The sequence below is a fragment of the Palaemon carinicauda genome, chromosome 1 (genome assembly GCF_036898095.1).
Source record: "Palaemon carinicauda isolate YSFRI2023 chromosome 1, ASM3689809v2, whole genome shotgun sequence".
NCBI classification, from domain to species: Eukaryota; Metazoa; Arthropoda; class Malacostraca; order Decapoda; family Palaemonidae; genus Palaemon; species Palaemon carinicauda.
This window is the reverse complement of record NC_090725.1, coordinates 240223235-240249185: the sequence shown is the minus strand read 5'-3', so window position 1 is coordinate 240249185 and position 25951 is coordinate 240223235. Positions and strand designations below refer to the sequence as shown.

The 25951-nt window shown below is 43.2% G+C and overlaps 1 protein-coding gene across 4 annotated transcripts in view; it reads right to left on the bottom strand.

Annotated features, from left to right (window-relative positions):
• Positions 1 to 25951, bottom strand: part of LOC137654543 (probable cationic amino acid transporter) — an 837555-nt gene that overhangs the window by 97665 nt on the left and 713939 nt on the right. For all 4 annotated transcript variants that reach the window (XM_068388280.1, XM_068388287.1, XM_068388273.1 and 1 more), the window contains exon 7: positions 16811 to 16895. In XM_068388280.1, coding sequence (XP_068244381.1) covers positions 16811 to 16895 — 85 coding nt within the window. The remainder of the gene's footprint in view (positions 1 to 16810; positions 16896 to 25951) is intronic.

Below are 25951 nucleotides of genomic sequence, written 5' to 3'. Positions count from 1 at the left end.
AATAGAACATCTAGGTATGCAAAAAAAACGAAAGGTTTAGCTGTTGAAGGATATAAATCGAGATTCTACGTGAGGAACGTGACTCTGACTCTGTAAATGCAGTGGACATTCAGAACCCTTACTGAAGGAACGCTATGTAACTAAGAGGACTAGGCCTGACTATGGAACTCAGGTTATTGTAAGCAACTTGGCAGGTGAAGTGAAGGCACAGTAAACCATAATATTAACACATTAATAAATAACACTTTACTTTAAAGTTGGCATCTCTCCTGTTTACTGGACATGGAAGAAAACACCAGAGGAGTAGGATAACATGGTTGAGGGCGAAGATATAACAGTAAATGATTTTATGGGTTTATTTTCAAACCTAATGTCGATGACAGCAGTTCTTTGGTATCAAGATGACGTAACGGCTTGGTTGTCTTTCTTAATTTATCCGCAACTAGGAGTTGATCCAAAGTTTCTTGAATGGTGTTCTTTCTTTTACTATCAAAAGACAGGGATAAATCCTCAACACCATTTATAATTCTTGCAAACTGTTCAGCTGAAGGATCTTAGAATTCAGAGAATGACCAACATTTACTTATGCATGAAATTTCTCGGTTCTGGGTCCGGGAAACTTTGTTTTCTGTTGCTCCTTAACTCCAACGATTCTTCATTTGTCAGTGGTTTCTTTTGAGCTGCAATCAACTGTTCAAAATCTTCCTCTCCCAACTCATCAAGTTTATAACTTGGCACAACCAAATTCCTCAAGATATACTTGAATGGCTCTTCAAAGCCTTTATAATTATGCACGAATTGAGGGCACAGGGTTTTCTAAATGTTATTCATCTCTGACTAAGTCATTTTGACATAAAAAATGCTTCTGTTTAAACTAAATATATTGTATGCCTTCCATAAACCCCGAATATTTATCCCGTTCTCTGCCAAAGTAGCATAAACTACCTGGCGTAAAGTATGCCATAAATAATACAGATTGAATATTGCTATGATGCCTTAGTTCAGGGGTGGGCAACCTTTTGTTTCCCATGCACCAATTTTTTTCACATCTAAATCAGATGTGCCACACAACCTTTAACCCCTTTCAATCCTTAAGTAGGGTGATTTGGACATGTTTGGCAGTTTTTTGTTTTTCTCTTTTTTCATGATTATTTTGCGTCTTGACGAAGAAAATTAAGAAAAAATTCATAAAAAAAAAGAAAAAGGAAAATAGAAAATCTGGTAGACAGAATTATTCGGTTTATAAAGAAGTTCTGATGGTGTGATTTGCAATACAATTGGTGTCATATTATAGGAGAAAATTGTACCTAAATTTATTTTTAAAAATCGTGATTTTTGCTAATAAATAAAAAAATTGGATCAAATGACTTGAAACTTGTATATAATGAAGGTATTATATATCTCTAAACTCTAAAACATATATAGCAATGGTGTATTTTGAATAATTAGGAATAAAAATGCAGGACATAGCAGACGGTCAACTTAAATTCTTTTTTCATTTTTTCTAGAAATCAGTATTACAGTATTAGTATTATTTTTTTTTTGAGCAGGCATATTTTTTTCTTTTATTATCTCTAGGGGTATACTGTAATGCGCCCCTTGTAATCGAGCAATTTCTCTCCCTTATAAATAAATAAACAATCGGGCATTTTTTTTTTAGGATAATTCCATTTCGCCGACATTGAAGACGAGTTCTGGGGAATTGGATGTTCATCCCATTTTCATTTAAAGTTTCGGGAATTCTTCAACTGCAACGGTATCAGCAGTAGCATCTTCTACTTGGATTTTCATATAGTGTAAACTAAAGTGCTTCTTGAACCGATTAAACTATCCATGACTCCCGGCAAATGGAGTGTTCTTTTCACTCAAATGTATTTTTACAAAAGTCCTCAAACAAAGACATGACCTTCTCTTGAAAAAGCATTTGGCCTGTGGGAATTCTTTCATCTATCTGTCGTTCTATCCAAAGGGATAATAAGCGTACCATTTTATCATAAATTATACCTCTTTTTGCAATGACTGTTGAGGCCTTGATGACAGTTTTTTTCACTCACATATTGGATTAATGGTCTTTATCGTGAATAATGGTGGACACCATTGTCCGAGGGAGGCCTACAGCACACACAACGTTTTTCCACTCACTCCTTTTATACCTTTTCAACATGTGCAATTTGTCTTGCATTATAATCACATGCTTCTTACAGTCACTCCATTGAACTTTTTTGGGCCGACATTGCTAAATTATGCTAAGAGTGCTGAGATAAAAAAAGGATAATGTCAAAAGGTACTTACAACTGTGCAAAAAAAATGGTAAACTAAAGCATGTAGACAAGGATGGGCCTTCTTTGTTCGAAACAATTGAACAGATGTTAGCCCTTTGACACTAAACATTTGTTTTTTTTTTTCAATATAGTATTTACTGCCTTTATTTTACACGAGATATTCTTGTTAACCTTTCATTTTTTCTTTAACATTCATAAATAAGATTTAAGCACATAGTATTATAAACAACCTGTAATTAAATAAATGTATAATTTTAGAACATAGCAAAGCCAACAGTACTTTAGTCTGGATATAGTTACATGCAAGAACCTGGACAGTATCGTATGCCATCAAGAGAACCAAAACAAGGTTGTCAGATGTAGCATGTTTTCCTTCATACTTAGGATAATTATAAGATTTTCTTTTTATGCTATGTGTATGTGCCACAAATATTTTCATAGTACTGTAAATGTATACATATTTACTTACTATATAAATAAAATAAACTTTTTTATCTTTATCCTACTGGTTCAGCAGTGAAAAGGATATAAGGTCGTAATAAAATAATGTAACACGGATTTTATTTTTCCAATCAACATTTAAGGATTATTGACAAATTTGTGAACAGATGTATGCCAAATCGACATAAACTGAGGCACTACTGTATATCAACATTGCAATCTAGAAACTGAAAGGAATGCTATCCAAATAAAGTCAGCTCTTTATGCTTGCTTCCCAGGCCATGGTCTGTAAGTTGGATATGAGGAAAAAAGACTTCAGTAGAGAGTACTCTTCTATTACCATGGATTGTGAGATGCCGCTAGGCAACATGGTAGCACAATCCAACCCCTTCAAGTTTCTCTGGAATGCCCCCTCCCTCCTTCACCATTGCAGGATGTTGGGGTGCTCAGCAGGATTCAATTGGATCTATGAATTTGAGCCAAAGAACCCAGCACTGGGCCTGGGGAGGGCATTTTGAGCCCAGGAGCTACAGGGGGAAAACCTCATAGTTGCATTATAAAGGAAAAATCAAGAGGTTGGAAAACATGATGGAAGAAAGGAGATGGAAACGAAGGTCTATTAGAAGGTAATAAAGGAAGTACACCTTGGAACCTAAAGGAAGCTGCAATGATTTTTAGGTAATAACTACATTGCACTGCTTGGGATACTCTAATGGCACTACCAACCCTATGGGAACCTAGTTATAATGGGTGTAGGGGCCAAAGATGTATGTCATTTACATATAAATTCTTTCAAGTTCCACCCAGTGTTTTTGGTCCTATTATCAATTCAAGATGCTTAATGGGACACCCAGAGGTACTTATAAGCAGCAACACCACAGATATAGGTAAACGTAACACCAGCAGGAAGGGAAAGACTCCAAGTTTCTCTGATGTTTTAAATGGCAGATGCGAGAGAAGATGCAGTGCCACACTTTCACTGTCTGCTAGGAAGGCAGCTCAGTCAGTAGGGACAGGTTGTTGGGAAGAGTAGCAATTGCCCTCTCACATCAAGAGAGGCCTGTTAAGAGTTACACTAGTACCTCAGCTTATGAATGACTGCATACGTACATAAAAATTTAAATAAGTGCACAAGTAAAACTTTCCATGTGAGCATTTTTTCTGGACAAGTCCTCTGGAGGCTAGCATGAGAAAGTAGTTGCGCAGTACCCATATGCCAACCACATAATGTTCATGTGATCTTTACTCCATTTTGTTTTGCCCTAGCTGGTATCTCCCCTCTTGCTTAGAATTTACCTCTTTCCTTCTCTGAGTAGTGCTCGTACCAGCATCATATATATTTATCGTGCAAGCGTCTTTGGTAGTATTCTTTGTAGAGTTGTTACTGTGTGTTCTTTATAGAATTGTAATCACTATTATCCCCCTGGGAAATTTGAAAAATGAAGCATCGTTAATATCGATGTCGTCCTTTGACAGCTCATAATATGTCTATACAATCGATGCATAGTACGTTTTGAGTTAAGGACAGTCTTGCGAAGGTCTTGATGCCCTTGCCATAGACTTAGGCACTGTCTTGGCATCCTTTTAACTCCTTTCAGGAAGGAAAGAATTTCTCCAGGAGTAAAGGTCTTGAAAGATCTTCCTTTTGTGCCTCACCTGCTGAGGGAGAGACTTCCTCCCGTAAGGGTCTGGATACTGGTCATATTGCTGGTGGAACTACCTCGATAGGAGTGGGATGGAAAGCACCCATCAGAGACCTCTCTAGGAGGAAGTGACTCTTGGCTAGATGGATCAGAGTGGGAGCTTACTCAGGGAGGAGTGGCCACAAGAATGCCAAGTGTCCGCTTTGACGTCCATACCGGTGTCAACTTGATTCTGGGTGATTCCAGCCATTCAGGTGCTCCTCGTTTTCTCTTCATGGGAGAAGTGGAAGAAGCCAGGGATTCCAGAGGAGGAATTGTGGATTTTCGCCTTGGGTCTGCTGGAGGAGAAGACGACTTTTTCAGTGGCATCCTGGGTGTACTGGGTGGTCGAATGGGTGGAACACCTCCTACAAAGGCCTGATGGACAGTTCTAACAGTTCTTGACCCACAGAAGCGCTGGCTGAAAGATCCCCTGAGAGGATTGCGGCAGAGGGTTTCTGAAAAGGAGGAACACTCCTACCTGGATCAATCGACAACCGGACGGAAGAAGAAGATGGCTGCGGTTTTGAAGGTTCTACCTTGCGGGGGAGAGGTACAGGTCTTTTCAGTTCCTTGGGTTTCCTAAAAATGCGGTCTTCCCAAAGAGGAGACCGTCGGAGTCGTCCTTTTGAGATATTCTCTTAGGAGAACATGCAGGCCAGAGAGCAATAGGATAAACATCTACGAGGCACTGGTGAACGGCAGGATGGCGAGTGACGATGCCTTGGCGACCGACGAGAATCTTGTGAAGGAGAGTGTCTTGACAACTGTCTCCTGTTTGGCAAATGACGGCGTTCCGTTGGACAATGACATTCTGCCAAACGACGGTGTTCTGGTAAACGATAGCCTTCTATTGAAAGGCAACATTCCATTGAATGACAACGTTATGGCAAACAACCATGTTCCGATAAACGATGGCTGATTGAAGACCGCTTAGAAACTGGCGACCAATAGTTGGTTCGTGAACACGTGCGAGTCACAGGAGGACTATGCAAGGATGGAGAATGACGAGCAGTTGTCGACTGACGAGCTGCTGGTGATTGGCACTTAGTTGGCAAACGCCAAGAGGCTGGTGAACGGCGAGCAACGGGAGAATGACGGGTAACCACTGAACGCTTAGTAGGAGGAGATCGACGAGTTGTTGGTGAAAGACGAGCTGTAGGAGAATGAAAAGCACCTGGCGATCGACAGGAAGCTGGTGAATGGCAAACCGCTGGCGATCGACAGGAAGCTGGCGAACAGCAAACCGCTGGTGATCGACAGGAAGCTGGCCATCGGCGAGAAGCCAGAGAATTGAAGAACAGTCCGAGGTTGACAAGAAGCTAGAGGACTGTGAACAGTCAGCGAATGACAAGCAGCCTCAGAATGATGAGCAGATGGCGATCAACGGTGAGCTGGCAAATGGCGAACCGTTGGCAATCGGTGAAAAGCCAGAGGATGAAGAACGAGAGGCTGGAGGATTGCGAAGTCACGACAAGTTGCTGAATGACAATCAGCTGGCGATCGACGGGAAACTGGCGAATGGCAAACTGTTGGCGATTGGCAAGAAGCCAAAGAATAATGGACAGCCGGTGGCTGACGAGTCACAGGAGAGTGACGACAAGCTTGAGGATTGCGAACAGTCAGCGAATCACAACCTTCGGGAGATCGACGAGCAGTCGAAGAATCTGGAGAATTTATAGCTGCTGGTGAACCAAGAAGAGCTGTTAGGTGACGATAGGTCGGAGAGTGTTGGTGGATAGGTGAATGCCTCAAGGCTGGCGAACGACGAGTCCGGGGATTCTGATAAAGCAGATGAATGTCGGGAACCAGAAAGGTGTCTGTGAGTCTGACGAGATTTGTCATGAGATGGCGAGTGACGATCTCCTGGAGAGGTCTGCGGTCGAGGAGACGAGTGACAAGGAGTGGGCGAGTGGCGAGGTCTTGGTGAGTGATGATCCTCCGAGGGGGGATCGTCTAACAGGCGAAGGAGGAGAGTCAAAGAGACGTCTCTTAGCTGGAGGCGAAAGAGAACGTCTGAAGTGTCGAGGTGGACCACGCACTCTGTGAGTTCGTCGAGGTCAGCAAAGATGAGAGATGCCCGCCCGCAGGAGAGACATGCCTTGGACTTTGCTCAACCCTCGACTGAAGAATCAGCTCAGCATGGGGGAAAGTGTAGTCTTTGGCAACAAAACAGTAGTTGCTGCAAAAAGACGTAGCTGTCAGCAATTCTGCCCGCAAGTGGAAAAGTTGCTACATTGAAGCTGATGAAGGGAAATTCTCCCACAGAAGGGAAAGTTGTCCAACCCCTAGAAACGGATCTCTGGGCAGTGCTCTCTACTGCCTGTCAACAAGCAATTGTCAAGTTTAAGGTCTGCATCGAGCGCTACCTGTGAAACATGTTATTTTTATTAGTAAAATAAATTTTTGAATATACTTACCCGATAATCATGTAGCTGTCAACTCCGTTGCCCGACAGAATTCTATGGAGGGATACGCCAGCTATCACAATACTAGAAGGGGGTGTACTTACCAGCGCCACCTGTGGCCAGGTACTCAAGTACTTCTTGTTGACACCTCCTCAATTATTCCTCGGTCCACTGGTTCTCTATGGGGAGGAAGGGAGGGTCGATTAAATCATGATTATCGGGTAAGTATATTCAAAAATTTATTTTACTAATAAAAATAACATTTTTCAATATTAAACTTACCCGATAATCATGTAGCTGATTCACACCCAGGGGGGTGGGTGAAAACCAGTGTACAAGATTAAAGGATAGCTAAGTATCCCATATTTCATATAACAGTTATCTCAAATAACAATGAAATAATAAGTACCTGGTAAGGAAGTCGAATTGAACCGTTACTCTGCCTCTTTTTTAAGTTCGTCTTCCTTACTGAGCGCAGCGTTCCTCTTGGAGGCTGAATCAACCCAAAGGTGCCAAAGTATATGGGGTTGCAACCCCTACTAAAGGACCTCTACAAAACCTCTAACCCAGGCGCTTCTCAAGAATGAATAGACCACCCGCCAAATCAAAAGGATGCGGAAGGCTTCTTAGCCTACCGTAACAACCATAAAAACAACAATAAAAGCATTCAAGAGAAAGGTTAAAAAAGGTTATGGGATTAAGGGAATGTAGTGGCTGAGCCCTCACCTACTACTGCACTCGCTGCTACGAATGGTCCCAGGGTGTAGCAGTTCTCGTAAAGAGACTGGACATCTTTAAGATAAAATGATGCAAACACTGACTTGCTCCTCCAATAGGTTGCATCCATTATGCTCTGCAGAGAACGGTTTTTATTAAAGGCCATCGAAGTAGCTACGGCTCTTACTTCGTGGGTCCTTACCTTCAGCAATGCAAGGTCTTCCTCCTTTAAGTGAGAGTGGGCTTCTCTAATCAGAAGCCTTATATAATATGAAACCCCATTCTTGGACATGGGCCTCGAAGGTTTCTTGATGGCACACCATAAGGCTTCTGACTGTCCTCGAAGAGGTTTAGACCTCTTAAGATAAAATTTGAGAGCTCTGACAGGGCAAAGCACTCTCTCTAGTTCGTTACCTACCATGTTGGAGAGGCTAGGTATTTCAAACGATCTAGGCCAAGGACGTGAAGGAAGTTCGTTCTTTGCTAGGAATCCGAGCTGAAAAGAACATGTTGCAGATTCGGTCGTGAAACCAATATTCTTGCTGAAGGCATGAACCTCACTGACTCTCTTAGCTGTTGCAAGGCAGACGAGAAAAAGAGTCTTGAGGGTAAGGTCCTTGAAGGAAGCTGACTGGAGAGGTTCGAACCTAGGTGACATAAGGAACCTTAAGACTACGTCTAGGTTCCAGCCTGGAGTGGATAGACGACGCTCTTTAGACGTCTCAAAAGACTTAAGAATGTCTTGAAGGTCCTTGTTGGAAGAAAGGTCCAAACCTCTGTGGCGGAGAACTGAAGCCAACATACTCCTATACCCTTTAATCGTAGGGGCTGAAAGGGATCTCTCATTCCTAAGCTGTAGAAGGAAGTCAGCTATTTGGGTCACAGAGGTATTGGTAGAGGATATTGAATTGGCTCTACACCAGCTTCGGAAGACCTCCCACTTAGACTGGTAGACTCTACGAGTGGAAACCCTTCTCGCTCTGGCAATCGCACTGGCTGCCTCCTTCGAAAAGCCTCTAGCTCTAGCGAATCTTTCGACAGTCTGAAGGCAGTCAGCCGAAGAGCGTGGAGGTTTGGGTGCAACCTGTCTACGTGAGGTTGACGTAGAAGGTCCACTCTTAGAGGTAGAGTCCTGGGGATGTCGACTAGCCATTGAAGTACCTCTGTGAACCATTCTCTTGCAGGCCAAAGGGGAGCAACCAGCGTCAGCCGTGTCCCTTCGTGCGAGATGAATTTCTGCAGAACTTTGTTTATTATCTTGAACGGTGGGAATGCGTACAGGTCGAGATGGGACCAGTTCAGTAGAAAAGCATCCATATGAACTGCTGCAGGGTCTGGAACAGGGGAACAGTACAGCGGAAGTCTCTTGGTTATGGAGGTGGCAAACAGATCTATGGTAGGTTGACCCCACAAGGTCCAAAGTCTGTTGCACACACTCTTGTGGAGGGTCCATTCCGTGGGAATGACCTGATTCCTTCTGCTTAGGCGATCTGCTGAGACGTTCATATCGCCCTGAATGAACCTCGTGACCAGAGTGAGGTTTAGACCTCTTGACCAAATGAGGAGGTCCCTTGCGATCTCGTATAGGCTCCTCGAATGGGTCCCTCCTTGCTTGGAGATGTAAGCCAAGGCTGTGGTATTGTCTGAGTTCACCTCCACCACTTTGCCTAGCAGGAGGGACTTGAAGTTCAACAGGGCTAAATGAACTGCTAGTAGCTCCTTGCAGTTGATGTGGAGTAATCCCTGTTCTTCGTTCCACGTTCCCGAGCATTCCCGTCCGTTCAAGGTCGCACCCCAGCCCGAGTCCGATGCATCTGAGAAGAGATGAAGATTGGGGGTCTGAATAGCCAACGATAGACCCTCCCTGAGAAGGAGGTTGTGCTTCCACCACAGGAGAGTGGTCTTCATCTCTTGGGTGATTGGGATAGAGACTGCTTCGAGAGTCGAACCCTTGTCCCAATGAGCTGCAAGATGGAATTGAAGAGGGCGGAGGTGGAGTCTCCCTAGCTCGACGAACAGGGCCAGTGATGAAAGGGTCCCTGTGAGACTCATCCACTGTCTCACCGAGCAACTGCTCCTCTTCAGCATGCTCATGATGCACTCTAGGGCTTGGCTTATCCTGGGGGCCGATGGAAAAGCCCGAAAATCCTGACTCCGAATCTCCATTCCCAGGTACACAATGGATTGGGAGGGAATGAGTTGAGACTTTTCTATGTTGACTAATAGACCCAGTTCTCTGATTAAGTCTAAAGTCCAATTGAGATTCTCCAGACAGCGACGACTCGTGGAGGCTCTCAACAGCCAGTCGTCTAAGTAGAGGGAGGCTCTGATGTCCGATAAGTGTAGGAATTTTGCTATATTCCTCATCAGATGAGTAAAGACCATAGGAGCTGTGCTTAGGCCAAAACACAGGGCTTGGAATTGGTAGACAACCTTTCCGAAAACGAATCTCAGGAAAGGTTGGGAGTCTGGATGAATAGGAACGTGAAAGTAGGCATCTTTCAAGTCCAACGAGACCATCCAGTCCTCCTGCCTGACCGCTGCTAAGACCGACTTCGTCGTCTCCATCGTGAACGTCTGCTTGGTGACATACGCGTTGAGCGCGCTGACGTCCAGCACCGGTCTCCAACCTCCTGTCTTCTTGGCCACAAGAAAGAGACGGTTGTAGAAGCCCGGGGATTGATGGTCCCGGACTATAACCACTGCCTTCTTCTGCACAAGTAGCGACACCTCCTGGTGCAATGCTAGCCTCTTGTCCTCTTCTTTGTAGTTGGGAGAGAGGTTGATGGGCGATGTGGTCAGAGGTGGTTTGAGGCAGAATGGAATCCTGTAACCGTTCCTCAGCCAACTGACAGACTGGGCGTCTGCACCTCTCTTCTCCCAGGCTCGCCAGAAGATCTTGAGTCTGGCTCCTACTGCTGTCTGGAGATGCGGAGAGTCAGTTTTTTCCTTTAGATGTCCTGGAGCCTTTCCTGGACTTGCTCCTGTAAGAGTCTGGACGGGAGCTTCCTCGGCTGGGGGCTCTACCACGAAAGGGCGGTATGAACCTCGTAGCAGGGGTATCAGCCACTGGGGAGCGATAAGTCTTGGGGACTGAGGTAGCAACCTTAGACTTACGAGCCGATGAGGCTACAAGATCGTGTGTGTCCTTTTGTATCAGGGCAGCAGACAAGTCCTTAACCAGCTCTTCGGGGAAGAGGAACTTCGAGAGCGGAGCAAAAAGGAGTTGTGACCTTTGGCAAGGTGTAATGCTGGAGGAAAGGAAGGTACACAGCTGTTCCCTTTTCTTCAAAACCCCTGATACAAACATCGACGCAAGCTCACCAGATCCATCCCTAATGGCCTTATCCATGCAGGACATTAATAGCATGGCAGAATCCTTGTCCGCAGGAGAGGTCTTCTTGCTGAGGGCCCCCAGGCACCAGTCAAGAAAGTTGAACATCTCAAATGCTCTAAACAGTCCTTTCAGTAAGTGATCAAGGTCTGAGAAGGTCCAGCAAACCTTAGAGCGCCTCATTGCAGTTCTCCGAGGCGAGTCTACCAGACTTGAGAAGTCAGCCTGGGCAGAGGCAGGTACTCCCAAGCCTGGTGCTTCTCCTGTGGCATACCAAACGCTCGCTTTCGAAGTGAGCTTAGTCGGCGGGAACATGAAAGAAGTTTTGCCAAGGTGTTGCTTAGTCTGCAGCCACTCCCCTAAGATCCTTAATGCTCTCTTAGAGGACCTTGCTAGGACTAGCTTAGTATAGGAGGACTTAGCTTGTTGTATGCCCAGCGAAAACTCAGATGGCGGAGAGCGGGGAATAGCAGAGACAAAGTGGTCTGGGTAAACCTCCCTAAGCAGAGCCAAGACCTTACGAAAGTCAATAGACTGTGGAGAAGGCTTGGATTCATCCACGTCTGACGAGGGATCCAGGTGTGCCTCCTCATCATCAGACGCCTCATCACCAGAGTGTAGCGAAGATATCGGACAAGAATGCTGAACAGCAGAGTCAGAACGAGTAGGAACAATATTAGTGGTTTCCTCTTCAAGTAACTGTTGAGGGAGAACCTGAGGCTCAGACTGCAAAGGCTGAATAACAGACGAAGCAGAAGGAAGGCGCATGGGTGGAGGAGGCTGACTCCTAGCATGAGTGGTTGAACCCAAGGGTTGCGCTTGCTGAGCGGTTGGTGGAAGCGGAGTAGCAAGTTCCTGTTCCTGTGGTGTGAGCAGAGCGTGATGAGGTTGAGGCTGCGCAGAACAAGGTAAATGTCTCGCAAGCTGAGGCTCCTGAGGCGCAAGGCCAAGGTGTAGTGGAGCTTGTCTTGTGGATGGTTGAGCTCGCTGCAGCGAGAGCTGAGGAGACTGACTCATGGACGGAAGAGGTTGTTGTACCTCAGCCGAGAGTTGCACCACTGGTGGAGCAGCAAGGGGAGGCGGAGGAAGAGAGGTATAATCCTCCTGATCCCATAGCAAAGGTTGCCTTAAAGAAGGCGGAGGCTGAACACCACTGGGAACAGCAAACTCAGACCGTGGCTCAACATCGTACGCCTGGCAGGTGGTACTGCGATCAGGCGGAGCAAGCGCAGGCGGAGCGAGCGCAGGCGGAGCGAGCGCAGGCGGAGCGAGCGCAGGCGGAGCGAGCGCAGGCGGAGCGAGCGCAGGCGGAGGGAGTGTAGGCGGAGGCGGAGGCGCAACACTCTCAGCCCGACACTCACGCATCAAGTCCGAAAGCTGTGCTTGCATGGACTGTAGTAGAGTCCACTTAGGGTTGGCAGAAACTACAGTAGGCTGAGGTAAAGCCTTAACAGTCGAGCTCTGTTGTGGCAGAACCTTACTCCTCTTGGGCGGAGTGCAGTCGACAGATGACTGCGGCGAGTCAGAGCTGAGCCAATGACTGCAACCTGGCTGAGCACTCGCGGACTGGACTCTGCGTTTAAGTGGTCTCGAGACCTGAGACCAACGTTTCTTCCCTGACAGATGATCAGCGGACGAGAAAAAGACGGGCTCAATCGTCTGCAGGTGGGAGTGACGGTCTTTGGAAGACACGCCCGCAACCACCGAGGATACTTCTGTGCGCCTAACAAGGCCTGCCGAACCCTTATGCCCTTCGACATTGCTTCTCCCCTGGGCTTGGGAGCTTGCAAGAGGTCCCGGACTGGGAGGACGACTGGCTCGCACAGAAGTATCCTCACGCACCACACTGGCACTGACACTAGCACTTGGCACTGCACTGACACTAGCACTCGTCACAGCACTGGCACTAATTCCACCCACTGCACTCTTGACCTTAAGTTCCTTGACTTCGGCCATCAGAGACTTATGGTCACTTACCACTGACTCTACTTTATCGCCTAAGGCCTGAATAGCACGCAAAACAACAGACATATCAGGCGGAGGGCAAACAGTAGGTTCGGGGGTAGCCACTACAGGGGTAGGAAAAGGTAGGGGATCATGAGGTGAGGAAAACAGTGAAGAGTGAGAAGAACTCCTCCTAACTCTACCTCTCTCTAACTTAGATGAATATTTTAAAAGACGGACAAATTCCAGTTCCGAAAGTCCGGCGCATTCCTCACATCGATTTTCTAACTGACAGGGCCTGTCCCTACAGTCAGAACAAGCGGTGTGAGGATCTACCGAGGCCTTCGGAATACGCCTATTGCAAGACCTACATCGTCTATGGGAGGGGGCTTGCGAAATGTCAGACATCTTGAATCCAAAGAGTTAGCCAAAGGGGTTTCCAAAATCAAGCAAAAGATCGTTAACCGTTAATCAGGACTATATAAAAGCTATCTAGCTAATATAAGAAGGTTTCCAGTAAAGCGACAGCCGAAATCTGAGAGAATACTTCACCAATTAGCCGTGAACAAACTCGAAGATCATAAGCGTATCCCAGAACGTCTTGCCGGAAGCACGACAGAGGAATAATTGAGGAGGTGTCAACAAGAAGTACTTGAGTACCTGGCCACAGGTGGCGCTGGTAAGTACACCCCCTTCTAGTATTGTGATAGCTGGCGTATCCCTCCATAGAATTCTGTCGGGCAACGGAGTTGACAGCTACATGATTATCGGGTAAGTTTAATATTGAAAAATACTGAAAGCTAGTTCCTGGGTTCACCTCGAAGGGATCACCTGACTGGAACAACCGAAAGAACCCAGTATGACACTGCTCTCGTTCTTGCGCCCTAGTGGAACGGACTTCATCTTCGTAAGGGAAAGGTCAAAGTCAGCGTGCTGATCAGGAGCTGCCACAGGCGCAGGAGAACAGGACTGTGATGGCGTAGGGACAGCAGATTCCACAAGAACGAACAGCTCTGCTCTTCTATGTCAGCTGTCTTAGCCGAACAAAGAAGCACAGCATCGCTAGCTGAGGAATATAAAAAATTAGGAAAAAAAAAAAAACCTCCCTCAGGAAGAGCACCTAATCCGCGAACGGGAAAGGTGTCCCCATAGAGAACAAAACCAAACAAAGGACTGCACACTTCCTTCACCGGCCAACATCGTCGGGAGAAGGAGAGCGGCAGCGTAAGAACTGTAAAAAAGAAATTATAACTAATTAATTCAGATGACGAAACAAACTTCTCGGGAGAACCACTCAACACTACAAGGGGGAGCGCACAAGCTAAAGGTTATCCACTCCCTCCGCCAATTAAAGAAGGCCGTTGGCCCATCGCCGTTGAAGGAGTGCAGCGTCGAGAGCTGAAAAAGTTAAATTACAAAGACTTATTATAACTTAATTAATGAAGAAAACCATTCGCGAGAGCAGCCTAACCCACTAACCGGAAAAGTATTCCCCAGCAGAGGATCTGCCGCCGCCCACATAACGAGGGAGAGCGGTATTGACAGCAAGAAAGAGCAAGACCGAAGTTAAGCTCTGCAAAGGCTGCAAGCAGTTATCCTCCAAGAACTCGTGTAGGTGAGAGTGACATTAACATCTGAAGGGAGAAGAAGTACTGTATCCAAACAATGATGACTTTCCTGTAGTGGAGGCAGAGTCACATGGAAGGCCACCAGCTTATGGGTTGTATGTCGCCCCATGGGGGAAGATCGTAAGAGAAGGATTTCCACCTTTGAGAACCTGCTGCACCATGCCGTCACACAAACGGCAACAATCACTGTGAAGAAAGCTTAAAATATATATAAAAACATTGAGAATATTTTCATATATATATAAAAGAAAAACATAAGAAAAAATGAGTCAAATGGACAGTAAGTTGGAGCGGGGAGAGACAACGTCTATCTCCCTGAGCTAAAAGCAAAGTTGGGTTCACAGCCCAGGTGTGTGATTGAGTGGGTTAGTTACTAACCCCCCCCCCCTCCCAACTAGCTGGTGGGAGGTTAACCCTTGCTTAAAGTCTTATAGCTTGTCTTTCAGCTTTGCCGAAAATAATATCCCCTATAAATAGCGTTGGTTTGTATTATTGATGGAACAAATAAGAATTAAATCTTTAAAAAAGGTAGCAATGATGGAATGTAACAGTATTTCAATCATCTTTTTAAATGAAGGTAAAAGCACTTGGAGACTTGTCAAATCAATACATTTACCATATAAAGTCCCATTTACTTTTCTCTAAGAATGTCCAGGCTGATGAAAGAAGTTTTTGTTATTGCACCCACAAAGGCAGATAACTTGTCAATTTTCTCTTCCACAAGATGTGTTCAGCAAATAGCTTATGGTCCTTTGTCTCATGATTTCATCTTACCCCAAGTATGAATAGACAAATAAATAGGGTGAATTGGACCCACCTAATGTCAAAGAGAGAGAGAGAGAGAGATCACCTCCCTCTGTGTATTTATGCGTACAATGGTGTACCTTCGTAACAAGTTTACCTAAATTCTTTTCAATGTGTAGAATATGTGATGACATGGTAAGCTGGGCTGACGTACTGACGGCCATACAGAATAAAAATTTTTCTTTACACATAATAAGTCTATATTTGTACTATAAGGTACAGTAATAAGTTTAATTGAAATCACTTCAACAGTGTATAATGAGTTGTGATGAGAAGGAAGGGTGACAAACTCAACGATAGGCAAATGAACAATCTACCTTATTGTCATCTGTGCCTGATGGTCTGCACTTGCCCTAAGTTTGACAGAAATCAAGTATTAAGAAATTGTGATGCCAAGATGGGAGTCACACACACTAATAGACAAATAGACTTTCTTTTTAAGCACATCTATGCGTGATGGTCTACCTTTGCAACAAGTTCGAATGAAATCCCTTCACTATGACAGGGATTAAGTAAATAGATAGAGATAAAGATGGACAATCACCCTTCATGCATATTTTATACAGTGGTCTGTCCTTATACTGTACCAAGTTTGACTGAAATTATTTAAACCATGTTAAAAGAGTCTGTCAGATTTTTCCAACCCTCCCTGTCTCTTGTTTCCTAAGAAAAGTCATCACAATTAATCCAAAAGTCTTTCTTTATAGGATTTACTGCATCCATGTAAATTGTGCCTTTCCTATTCTTCTAGGACCTAGAGTGTCAATATAATTGCCTGCCCTACAATTATACCAGGCTTTGGTTGTTTATACTGGTTTGGGATTCAACTTCTCAATACTTTAATAAGTAGCCATCAACATGCAAAGTTCAGTTCCCAACAAACAAAGGCATGCTATTCTTGGTGAAGACCAAGAATACTCCAATGAAGCCAAAAGTATATTTTTTTACCCGTCACCAGGGTAACCCATTGCCCCATTCTAAGGTAAAGGATTGTTTACATACAAAAACTCGGTTTAGCTATATCATAGAGAAATTGACAAAAAAATGCAGTCTTTATAATGAATTGTCTACAGGAAAAGTTCCATAGGAAGAGAAAGAAATTATTCTAAAAAATTGGGTTAGCTTGGCTTTATGACAAGATACATCAACAACAAAGGCTATCTTTGTAATGAATAAACTACATAACAGTACCATGTGAAAGGAAGATATCTGGTACCGTAAAATATTTGTGGACCTTAGCAAAGATTGTATAGAGTATCAAGAAAACCAATCACATGGGCACTACATGGGCAGAGGGTACCAGAGAGGCTCGCTGAAATATTGACATTACAGGAATATCATTACATTACATCCTGAGTGAAGACAGTTTTGTGTGCGCCAATATTTAAGGTAAATTTGCACCAAGAGAAAATGTGGTAAGTTACATGTTCAAAGGCATTGAAATGTTTTACTTTACCAAAGTACATCTTTAGATCAAAATCTTGATATATGAAATACCCTCTGTTTTACCATGAAAATTGTCAATAGTGCATTACAGCAAACTACCCTTAAACACTGATTAAAGATTTACCTGAAAAGATCCCATAACCAAACGAGCCCATCCAACATCCCGTCTTTCTAACGCCTGAAGTAGTGGTGCACCTTGAGGAGGTATTCTGTGGAACATAAATTTTACATTAGGCGAGTGTAATGTTCGGTCCTAAGGCAACAGTTAGGGTATTGGGTCTATAACCATTAAACAGAGAAGCTTAAAATTAACCTTCAAAATCAGTGTAAAATATACTTCAGACAGTAATACAAACATTGAAGCTGTAGCATTTTTTCGTTTTCCAAAACCAGACTGGAATGTAGAATCAGAAAAAAACGATAGCTATACTGCTTAGATGTTTAACAAATACATGTATGGTGAAAAATACAAATTCAAAATACACCAGCTACAAATTGCTACCCCCAGACTGTGGATTAAAATGAACATGAATGGAAAAAGACAAACTTAAGGCAAAACAACAAGTGGAGTATAAAAGAACAACCTAATGCTAATCATTACCCAAATAAAGGGATTCACATAAGTTGCTTAACAAAACTGGCCTTTTTGAAGTGCTATATACAATCGCAATACTGCAACATCATCAAGGATAAAAAAATGTGTGCCAAACAAAAGTAATAATTATGAGGACTTACATACTATCAACCATTACATTATCATTGACATGAACATCAATTTTATTCAGTACTGTACGGGGATTTGGGAGTCAAAACATTTAGTCATTATAAAAATGAGATATCCTATAATGATAGGTTAGCATCTACAGTATGTCAACTCAATTATGACATTTCTACAACAAAAATAGATTGGGCACTAGATTACAAACTGAAAGAAAATCTACTTGTACCAACCTGTACAGTTGATAACTGGGTTGATAGAAAAATACAAAACTGCTTTAGAAAGTTATATATTATTGAAAAGTAGAACATAGCTATTAAACTATAATAGTCATTCATAAGTTATAAAATAGATCTTATATTATATAGTTTAATAATTGTATGACAGGAATCAAATTCAAAATTATCTTCTTCATCCTGAACATTTGATTCTTCACAACGTTAGTTAGTGATGCATCCATTATGCCAAAACCCAAAACTTAAAGATGGTGCATACTGTATTTTGATAGTGTCATACTACACAATATTTTAGTTCTTTTCACCTAACCAAGCAAATAAAACATAGTACACTAATATACCAAATAGCAAAAAAAAAAATGCTGGTTTTCTATATCATATTACTGTTGGAACCTAGATACTTTAGGCTCCAGAGCCTTTAAATATGCAGCCCCGAGACTATATAATAAGCTCCCAGGAAACGTTTGAATGATTGATGACATTAAGGCTTTCAAGAGGAAACTGAAGACTTTCTTATTTAAACAGTCTTACAACAGTGACGATTTAATAGTAAATGAACAATACCTGATCTGAAACGATAAATACTCTGAACGGACTAGGTAAAACGACAGCGGAGGTCCTGTAGAGAGTGGGGTTCTGCTGTATGTGACCGGAAAAGCAGCCATCGAAGTAAGTAAAAAGTAAGTATATTTTCTCAAAAACATTCCAAAGCACTATCATAAGAAGACTGCACAGTAAAATAAGTGATACATAGAACACTGTCTTGCTTTCTCTGTTACTGTGCCCGCTAAAATTCACCAAGTTTCATTTTAACCTTTTAATTCAATATTCGTACAGCATAACATATCCAATTCGAATGTTATGTTAAAATAACCAGTAAGCTGAATGAATTTTTTTTTCTTAAGAACTGTGCAAATCGTGATACAAGCAACATTTTTGGCATAGTAAGTTTTTTTTCTTGGGGGGGGGGGGGTTATTTGTCAATTTCAGTTGGTTGGCTAATGGAAAATCCAAGATAGTGGTAATTTTCTCAGACGGCTGTTAAACCATTTCTAAAATACTATTTTACTTATATGAGGTGATGTAGATGAAGATTTATACAACTTTGATCATGCTGAAATTAATTTTGCTGGATTAATAGCATATACCAACACAGGAGAGATAGGACAAAGATAATGGTGTTTAAGATATTCAAATGCTGATCAGATGCGATGGTTCTAATTGCACTGAATGAATGATTGGGCTATGCATGGCAAAATGAAAGAACTTGGTTGTATCCCTTACAATAATGCGTCCTTTCGACAGGTTGTTTAAAGAATAAACCTCCAGCCGTGAGCTTCACATTGGCTACTTACAAGGAAAATTTGAAACAAAAATCATTGCAATGCATATCAGGCTAAGGAAGACTAATTTCTGCAAGAAAACCAAGTTTGAAAGATTTTATAAAATGATCAGCTTCTACACTAGTTACAGAAGAAAGTTGCTGTAGCAAAATACAACAAAACATATGCAGCAACATCAAATCAACAGAATGCTTCCTTTGTGGGGAAAAAGACTTAGGGAGCCTGTGTCAGAAAAGCCATGGCAACAAAATTAAAAGGTTAAACAAAACAGCAAAAACCCATGGTGACAAAAATATCAGAGCTGTTATGTTCCCTTAGATCTCGTTTAACCATAATAGTTTAAAGGCCGCTCATGAATGGTAAGGACAGTGGCATTGCCATATCAAGTAGGAAAATGCCTTAGAGACTGACTATACATACATATCAGCGCCTAAGCCCCCTCTCCACCCAAGCTAGGACCAAGGATGGCCAGGCAATGGTTTCTGATGACTCAGCAGATAGACCTATAAGCTTTCTCAAACCCCCAATCCTTAGCTCAAATGGATGGTAAGGTTACACCGACCAAAGAAACTAACAAGTTTGAGCGAGACTCGAACCCCAGTCTGGTGTTCACCACATAGGCCACCACAACTTTGATGACTGCACAATTTTGATCACACACACACACACACACATATATATATATATATATATATATATATATATATATATATATATATATATATATATATATATATACATACATACAGAGAGAGAGAGAGAGAGAGAGAGAGAGAGAGAGAGAGAGAGAGAGAGAGAGAGAGAGAGAGAGAGCAACTATAGATAGTACACATACTAGAGACCAATCATATCTCTGCACATCCGTATCTCACAATGACAAGAAGCTTAGACACTTGCGAAATCTATCGAATAGGCTCTGCAAAACAGAATAATATGATTTGGGAGCTTATTTTACCAATCTGGTCACGGTAAAATAGACAAGCATGATTTGTAAGCTTAACATAGGCATATTTCTTATATCATAAAGACAAGTAAAAGCAAGAAAATTGAACCTATCTAAAAACTAATTGTTTTAAATGCATGTTGATAGCCATTCATCTCGAAAACAAACTAATACAATCTATATCTAAATAATATAGCCAGAGCATGTGGATATATTTTACTAACTGCTTAAAATGGCAAATTTAAAGTATTTTGTATTTTTCATAACGATACAAACCTTGAGCTCTTTTAGGGATATACTTTCGGCAAACCTGGAAGACATTTAGCGAGGTGTAACTACCAACCTCTCTCTCTCTCTCTCTCTCTCTCTCTCTCTCTCTCTCTCTCTCTCTCTCTCTCTCCGGTGTTGTCTCGTCACTTACAGGGGGATAGGTGATGCTGGACCAAATTTGTTAAAAGAGCTCAAGTTTTGTATCGTTAGGAAAAATAGAAATTACTTTAAATTTGTCATTTGTTCTGATACTAAATACAAACTTTTTTGCTATTAATTTGGGATGGCTTACCCCTTGAGGGGGTGGAAGTCCTAACCGATTGGCTGGTTTTTAACCTGTTTTTTTTCCGTACATGCCCCGCACATATAATAAAGAAACGCTGACACTTTGTTAAATCTTATGTGCAAAAGCACGCTTTAGTGGCCTGAGCAATCTGTGTTTTTGTGTGAGACTAGCAATAGGACTAGCCTAAGTAAGAATACTCAGAAACGTAGGAATCAGTCAATCAACCATAGACGTTACCCAATCCAACCTCGCTAAGGAGTATAGGAATGCAACGAGTCTTATTTCTATATCAGATTACACAAGGGAAATGGTTTTACCAGCAGACAGAAGAGGCCAGCTTGCAGAGGACTGTAGGTGCTGTTCCCCAAGAATAGGGGAAGATGAAAGAAAGAAAGAGCCAGTCATTCTTAATCATTCATCCCAGACTAATTCCGGGTAACCTCTGACCATCTGCTAATTGTCCATCAAGGAGCCTGAGGTGATTAAACCAATTGTTGTGCAGCTACCACAGGGCCAATGGAGAATGCTTCCATGTTCCTGTGTGTCAAGTCTCGCATGTAGTGGGCGGTGAAGGTCATCTAACGCTTCCATATGCCCGCTTGTAATACCTGCGTCACAAAGTAATTCTCCTTGTACACTAAGGACACGCTAATGCTCATGATGTCGTGAGCTCTGGGTCGTCTCATCTGTGGAGAAGTCAGGATTCAATCTTCGTTGTGTGACCTTGCAAATCCAAGCAAAGATCGTGTTCTTGGTGATCCTCCTATTAACTTTCTCTGTGTTGACAAATAGTGCTGACACTCGGGGGCGAGCTGCTGCGATTTTTCTGAGGTAGTACTTGAAACTCCTCACTGGACACATCAACAGTTGATCTGGATCATTAGTTACAGAACTCCCAATCTGGAAGGGCCCGAATCAAGGTTCCTCTACTCCCGAATTTTGAATCTTGGCGATACACTCGGGGATGAAGCTGAGCATTACCTCCTGCCATCCCCTTGAATGGGAGATGTCGTAGGAAAGACCATTGAGTTTGCCGACTCTCGTGGCTGAAGCCAAAAACAGCAGGAAAGGCATTTTCAAAATCAGGTGAAGATCTCATGCCTGGCGTAATGGTTCGTAGGTAGCACCCTTCAGTTATCGAAGGACGTGAAACAACGTTCCACGGGGTTGGTTTACCTTCCAACTGAGAGCAGGTTAGTTCGAAACTCCGTATGAGGAGAGAGAACTCCAACGAAGAGGAAATATTAACTCCGTTCAGCCTAAAGGCGAGGATCAAGGCTGAGCGGTAGCCTTTCGTCGCCAAGACCGAGGAGTTTTTCCTCCCAATGCTATACAAGGAACTCCACTATTGATGGAATGGTGACATCAAGTGGAGAGATACCTCTTCCATGACACCAACATCAGAAGACAGGCCACTTGGCCTGGTAAATGGCAGCTGAAGATTTCCGCAGGTATTCAGAAATTCTTTTCACAACTTGTTGCGAAAAACCTCTCAGAGAGGAGATGCTGGATTGTCTCCAGGCATGAAGCTCTGTGGAACATATTCACATATGGTTGTCTGAGTAGATTGTGTCATGGAGGGAGTTCTCTTGGGGCTTCCGTCAGGTGCTGAATAAGGTCCAGGAACCATTCCGCATGATGCCATAGTAGAGCTATGAGGGCCATTACTAGGCTTGTGGATGATTGCGCCTTGTTGAGCACCCTTCTCATCAGGTAGAACAGGGGAACATTGATGTTGTCCCACTGTTGGTTACTAGATGATTCAAAGACCACTCTAAGTCCACTATCTGAGTCACTCTGCTCAGATTGTCTGCGAGCACATTCCTCTTGCCTGGAAGAAGCGAGCTGATAGAGAGACAGAGTTATCTTCTGCCCATCTTAGCATCTTCACTTTTAGATGACAAAAGGACTGCGAAAAGGTACCACCTTGTTTGGTTACATAAGCCATTACTGTGGTGTCGTCGCTTATCAACACCACCGAGTGACCCGTCATTAACTGATGGAACTGTTATAGTGTTAGGAAGGCTGCTCTCATCTCTGGGATATTTATGTGCTGGTACCTTTCGGACTCTCACCAGAGCCCGGAGGCTATGTGGTGCAGTATGTGGGCCCCCAACCTTCATACTGAAAAGTGTATGAAATCAGGGGGAAGGACAAGGTCAACCCCTCAGAGGAGGTTCTCGTCTGCCAACCACCATTTCAGGTCCGTCTGCTGCTCGGGTCACATTGGTACCAGCATATCTGGGGTCCTCGTGTTGAACCCACCTGGATTTCAGCAGCCACTGAAGAGATCGAATCTGTAAGTGGCTGTTGCAAACTAGATAGACTAGAGAATCTCTAGGTCATCTGACATCTGATGTCAGATGACCTAAGAGATGTTGGGAGAGCGTTTCGTTCGAGGAAGGGGCTTGCTACCTTCCTGAGCCTCTGGATTCTGTTGTCTGATGAGAAGACTTTCTGAAGGCTGGTGTCTGATCATACCTAGATACACCAATCTCTGTGATGGAAGCAGGGATGACTTCTTGAGATAAGTTGTGGCAAAAATTTGAGAAGTCTGTATCAGTGTTGAAGAAAGGTAGCCACCGAGTCTGCCAGGTTCAAGTAGTTGTCCAGGTATCTTAAGAGGCGGATGCCAATCCTGTGGGTCCAGGTTGACACTAGGGTAAAAACTTTTGTGGAAACCTGTGGTGCTGTTGAGAGACCGATGCATAGCACCTTGAACTGGTATTGCCTGTTGTTGTGGATAATACTTCCTCGATGATGGATGGACTGGAATCTGGAAGTATGCATCCTTGAGGTCCAGCATGCACATGAAATCATGTGGTCTCGCTACTTGTCTGATCGTGTCTGCCACCTCTATGCTGAACAGAGTTTGTTACACAAATTTGTTCACAGTCGAGAGGTTGATGACTGGTGTCAGACCTCCAGACACATTTTCCACAAGAAAGAGTTGACTGAAGAAGCCTGAGGACCCATCAAGGACCTCCTAGAGAATGCCCTTCTCCAACATGGTCTGGATCTCAGCCAGGAGGGCCAGCTCCTTCACGGATCCCTTCGTGCAGGAGCTCGATGGAGCTGGACTCGAGTCAAAGAGGGGAGAGATTGCATGAATGGGACACGATACCCTGAGCGAATCACAGAGACTGTCCAGTGTTCAGCCTCGTGCTGCAGCCACCTTTGCCACCGGTGTTGCAGGCATCGCCCCACTGGTGGACAAGTGGGAGGACTGTCCTCCCTAGCGGGAGCGGCCTCAAGTGCTACCTCTACCTCCTTTGCCTCCTCGACTTGACTTGTTACCCTTACGACCTCTGGCAAGAAAGAGCTTCTTTGACAAGCTTTTGATAAAGCCTGTGTTCTTGCTGCTGCTGGTATGCAACCTGGAAGTATGTGGCTTCTTTGGGAGGAGGGGGGGGGGGTGCCCGTAGGACCTAGAAGTCATGGCCCTCTGGAAGAGAGAGTCCTGTTTGGACTTTCTTCAGTGATCAGCCACTCGTTTGACGTCGTCAACATTGAAGAGAGAAGGTCCTCCTAATGTCGAATTTCGAAGTTTGGTCACCTCCGTCCTAGGAACCTGCCGTTGGAATTTCTCAATTACCGTGTCCCTTTGCCTAAGAATCAGATTTGCCCACATGTTGGCTACCTGATGGGTGAAGAACACTACGGCTCAGGTACCTGATAAAAGAAAAGTCGCCATGACTTCCGGGTTGTTCTCCTTGGACCAATCCTCGGTCTTAATAAGGTGTCCTACTGACCTACACCATAGATCCAGCCACGAAGTTGCCTGCACAGCAAACTTTGTGACCTTCTCCACATTTAGGGTGTCTGCACCAGAGAAGGTGATCTATTACAGTACAAGAAACCCCTCGTCAGGGCTTTGATGGCAAGGTCTTTCTCTGTTGGATGAATGGAGGTGTGAGAAGCTTTGAGGAGTCACCGGCACAAAGAGAGCTGGTAGTGTCGGCTATCTGTGAAAGGCCTTCTTCCTGGCCCCCTTCAACCCCGTACACCAAGGCAAAGCTGCGCTGGCCTTGGGAGGTCTCTGGGTGCCGTAAAGATGGTCCAGAGCCGTGTCTTTCCCCTCTTGAGGGGCAACAGCTGGATCATCCAGGCCATTAAGGGGGCCGGCCAGCTAATGCCAATTTTTAATGACAGGACTTTGACATTCATACCATTTAATAAAGTGACTTAGGACATCTCCAAACTGCATAGGATTTTTTACTCTGACTTTCGGTTTTGCGATGCTAGGATGATTTATCCCGAAATTAGTGTTTTTCAAATTTATCCCGAAATCAGTGTTTTTCAAATTCTATCTCATCCTTTGATAATTATTACTAAGATCTGGGATTACTACCCTATATAGACCTGATATAGACCTCTTATAATATGAAGAGTTTTATTTCTAAAAGTAATTTTTTCGCCAGATATGAATTTTTTCATTAGGGTAAAAAAAATAAACCCTACAAATCAGGGAAAAAATTAAAAAAAAAATATGAAACAAAAATTGAAAAAAGGACTTCATTTCACTGTTTTATAATGTATTTCTAAGTTATATACCAAATTTTAATGCTATATCTTTAAAACTAAGGGAGACTATTGAATTTGAAGGTCAATAAGTACAGTTTTGCGATATGGGCGTTCAAAGTTTTTTCTTTTTATTTTTACAAAGACAATATTAAAAAATCCTGATTAGTATGAATTTTATGTTTTTTTGGGGTATCAATAAATGAGTTATTTATCATAATTTAAGCATAAATGAAGATCCTTTTGCTCAATATCTTGCTTCTTTTGGCTCCTGTGAGATAAGGTGGCCACTCCTCTATCCACAACACTCTCTCTCTCTCACTCTCTCTGCACTACCGATATTACCCTCTTCTGAAATCTTAAAAGAGCAAATTTTCTTCTTCCTTTTGCTAGCAATATGTTGAAATTGTTTTTACCTCTTTGAAATGATAAAATTTGTCGAAATCGAGAAAAACAAACGTAAAAATAAGTGAATGTCAGAGGGCGTTCAAAGTTTTTCTTTGTATTTTTATAAAGACAATATTAATAAATCCTGATTATTATGAATTTTATGTTCATTTTTCGATATTGATAAACGAAAACAAAGTTATTTATCATAATTTAGTCATAAACGATGATCCTTTTGCTCAATATCTTGCATCTTTTGCTTGTGTTAGGTAAGGCCATTGCTTCTCCATCCACACAACTAACCCTATCTCTCTCTCTCTCTCTCTCTCTCTCTCTCTCTGCACTACCGATATTACCCTCTCCTGAACACTTAAAAGAGCAAATTTTCTTCTTCCTTATGTTAGCAAGATGTTGAAATTGTCTTTTCCTATTTGAAATGATAAAATTCTTGCCGAAAACGAGAAAAACAAACGTAAAAATGAGGGAATGTCAAGAGGTCAAACTCAGGCATGTACTCTCCCTCAGGTTTGTAGTAGGACTGAAGGGGGAAGGGTGTAATAC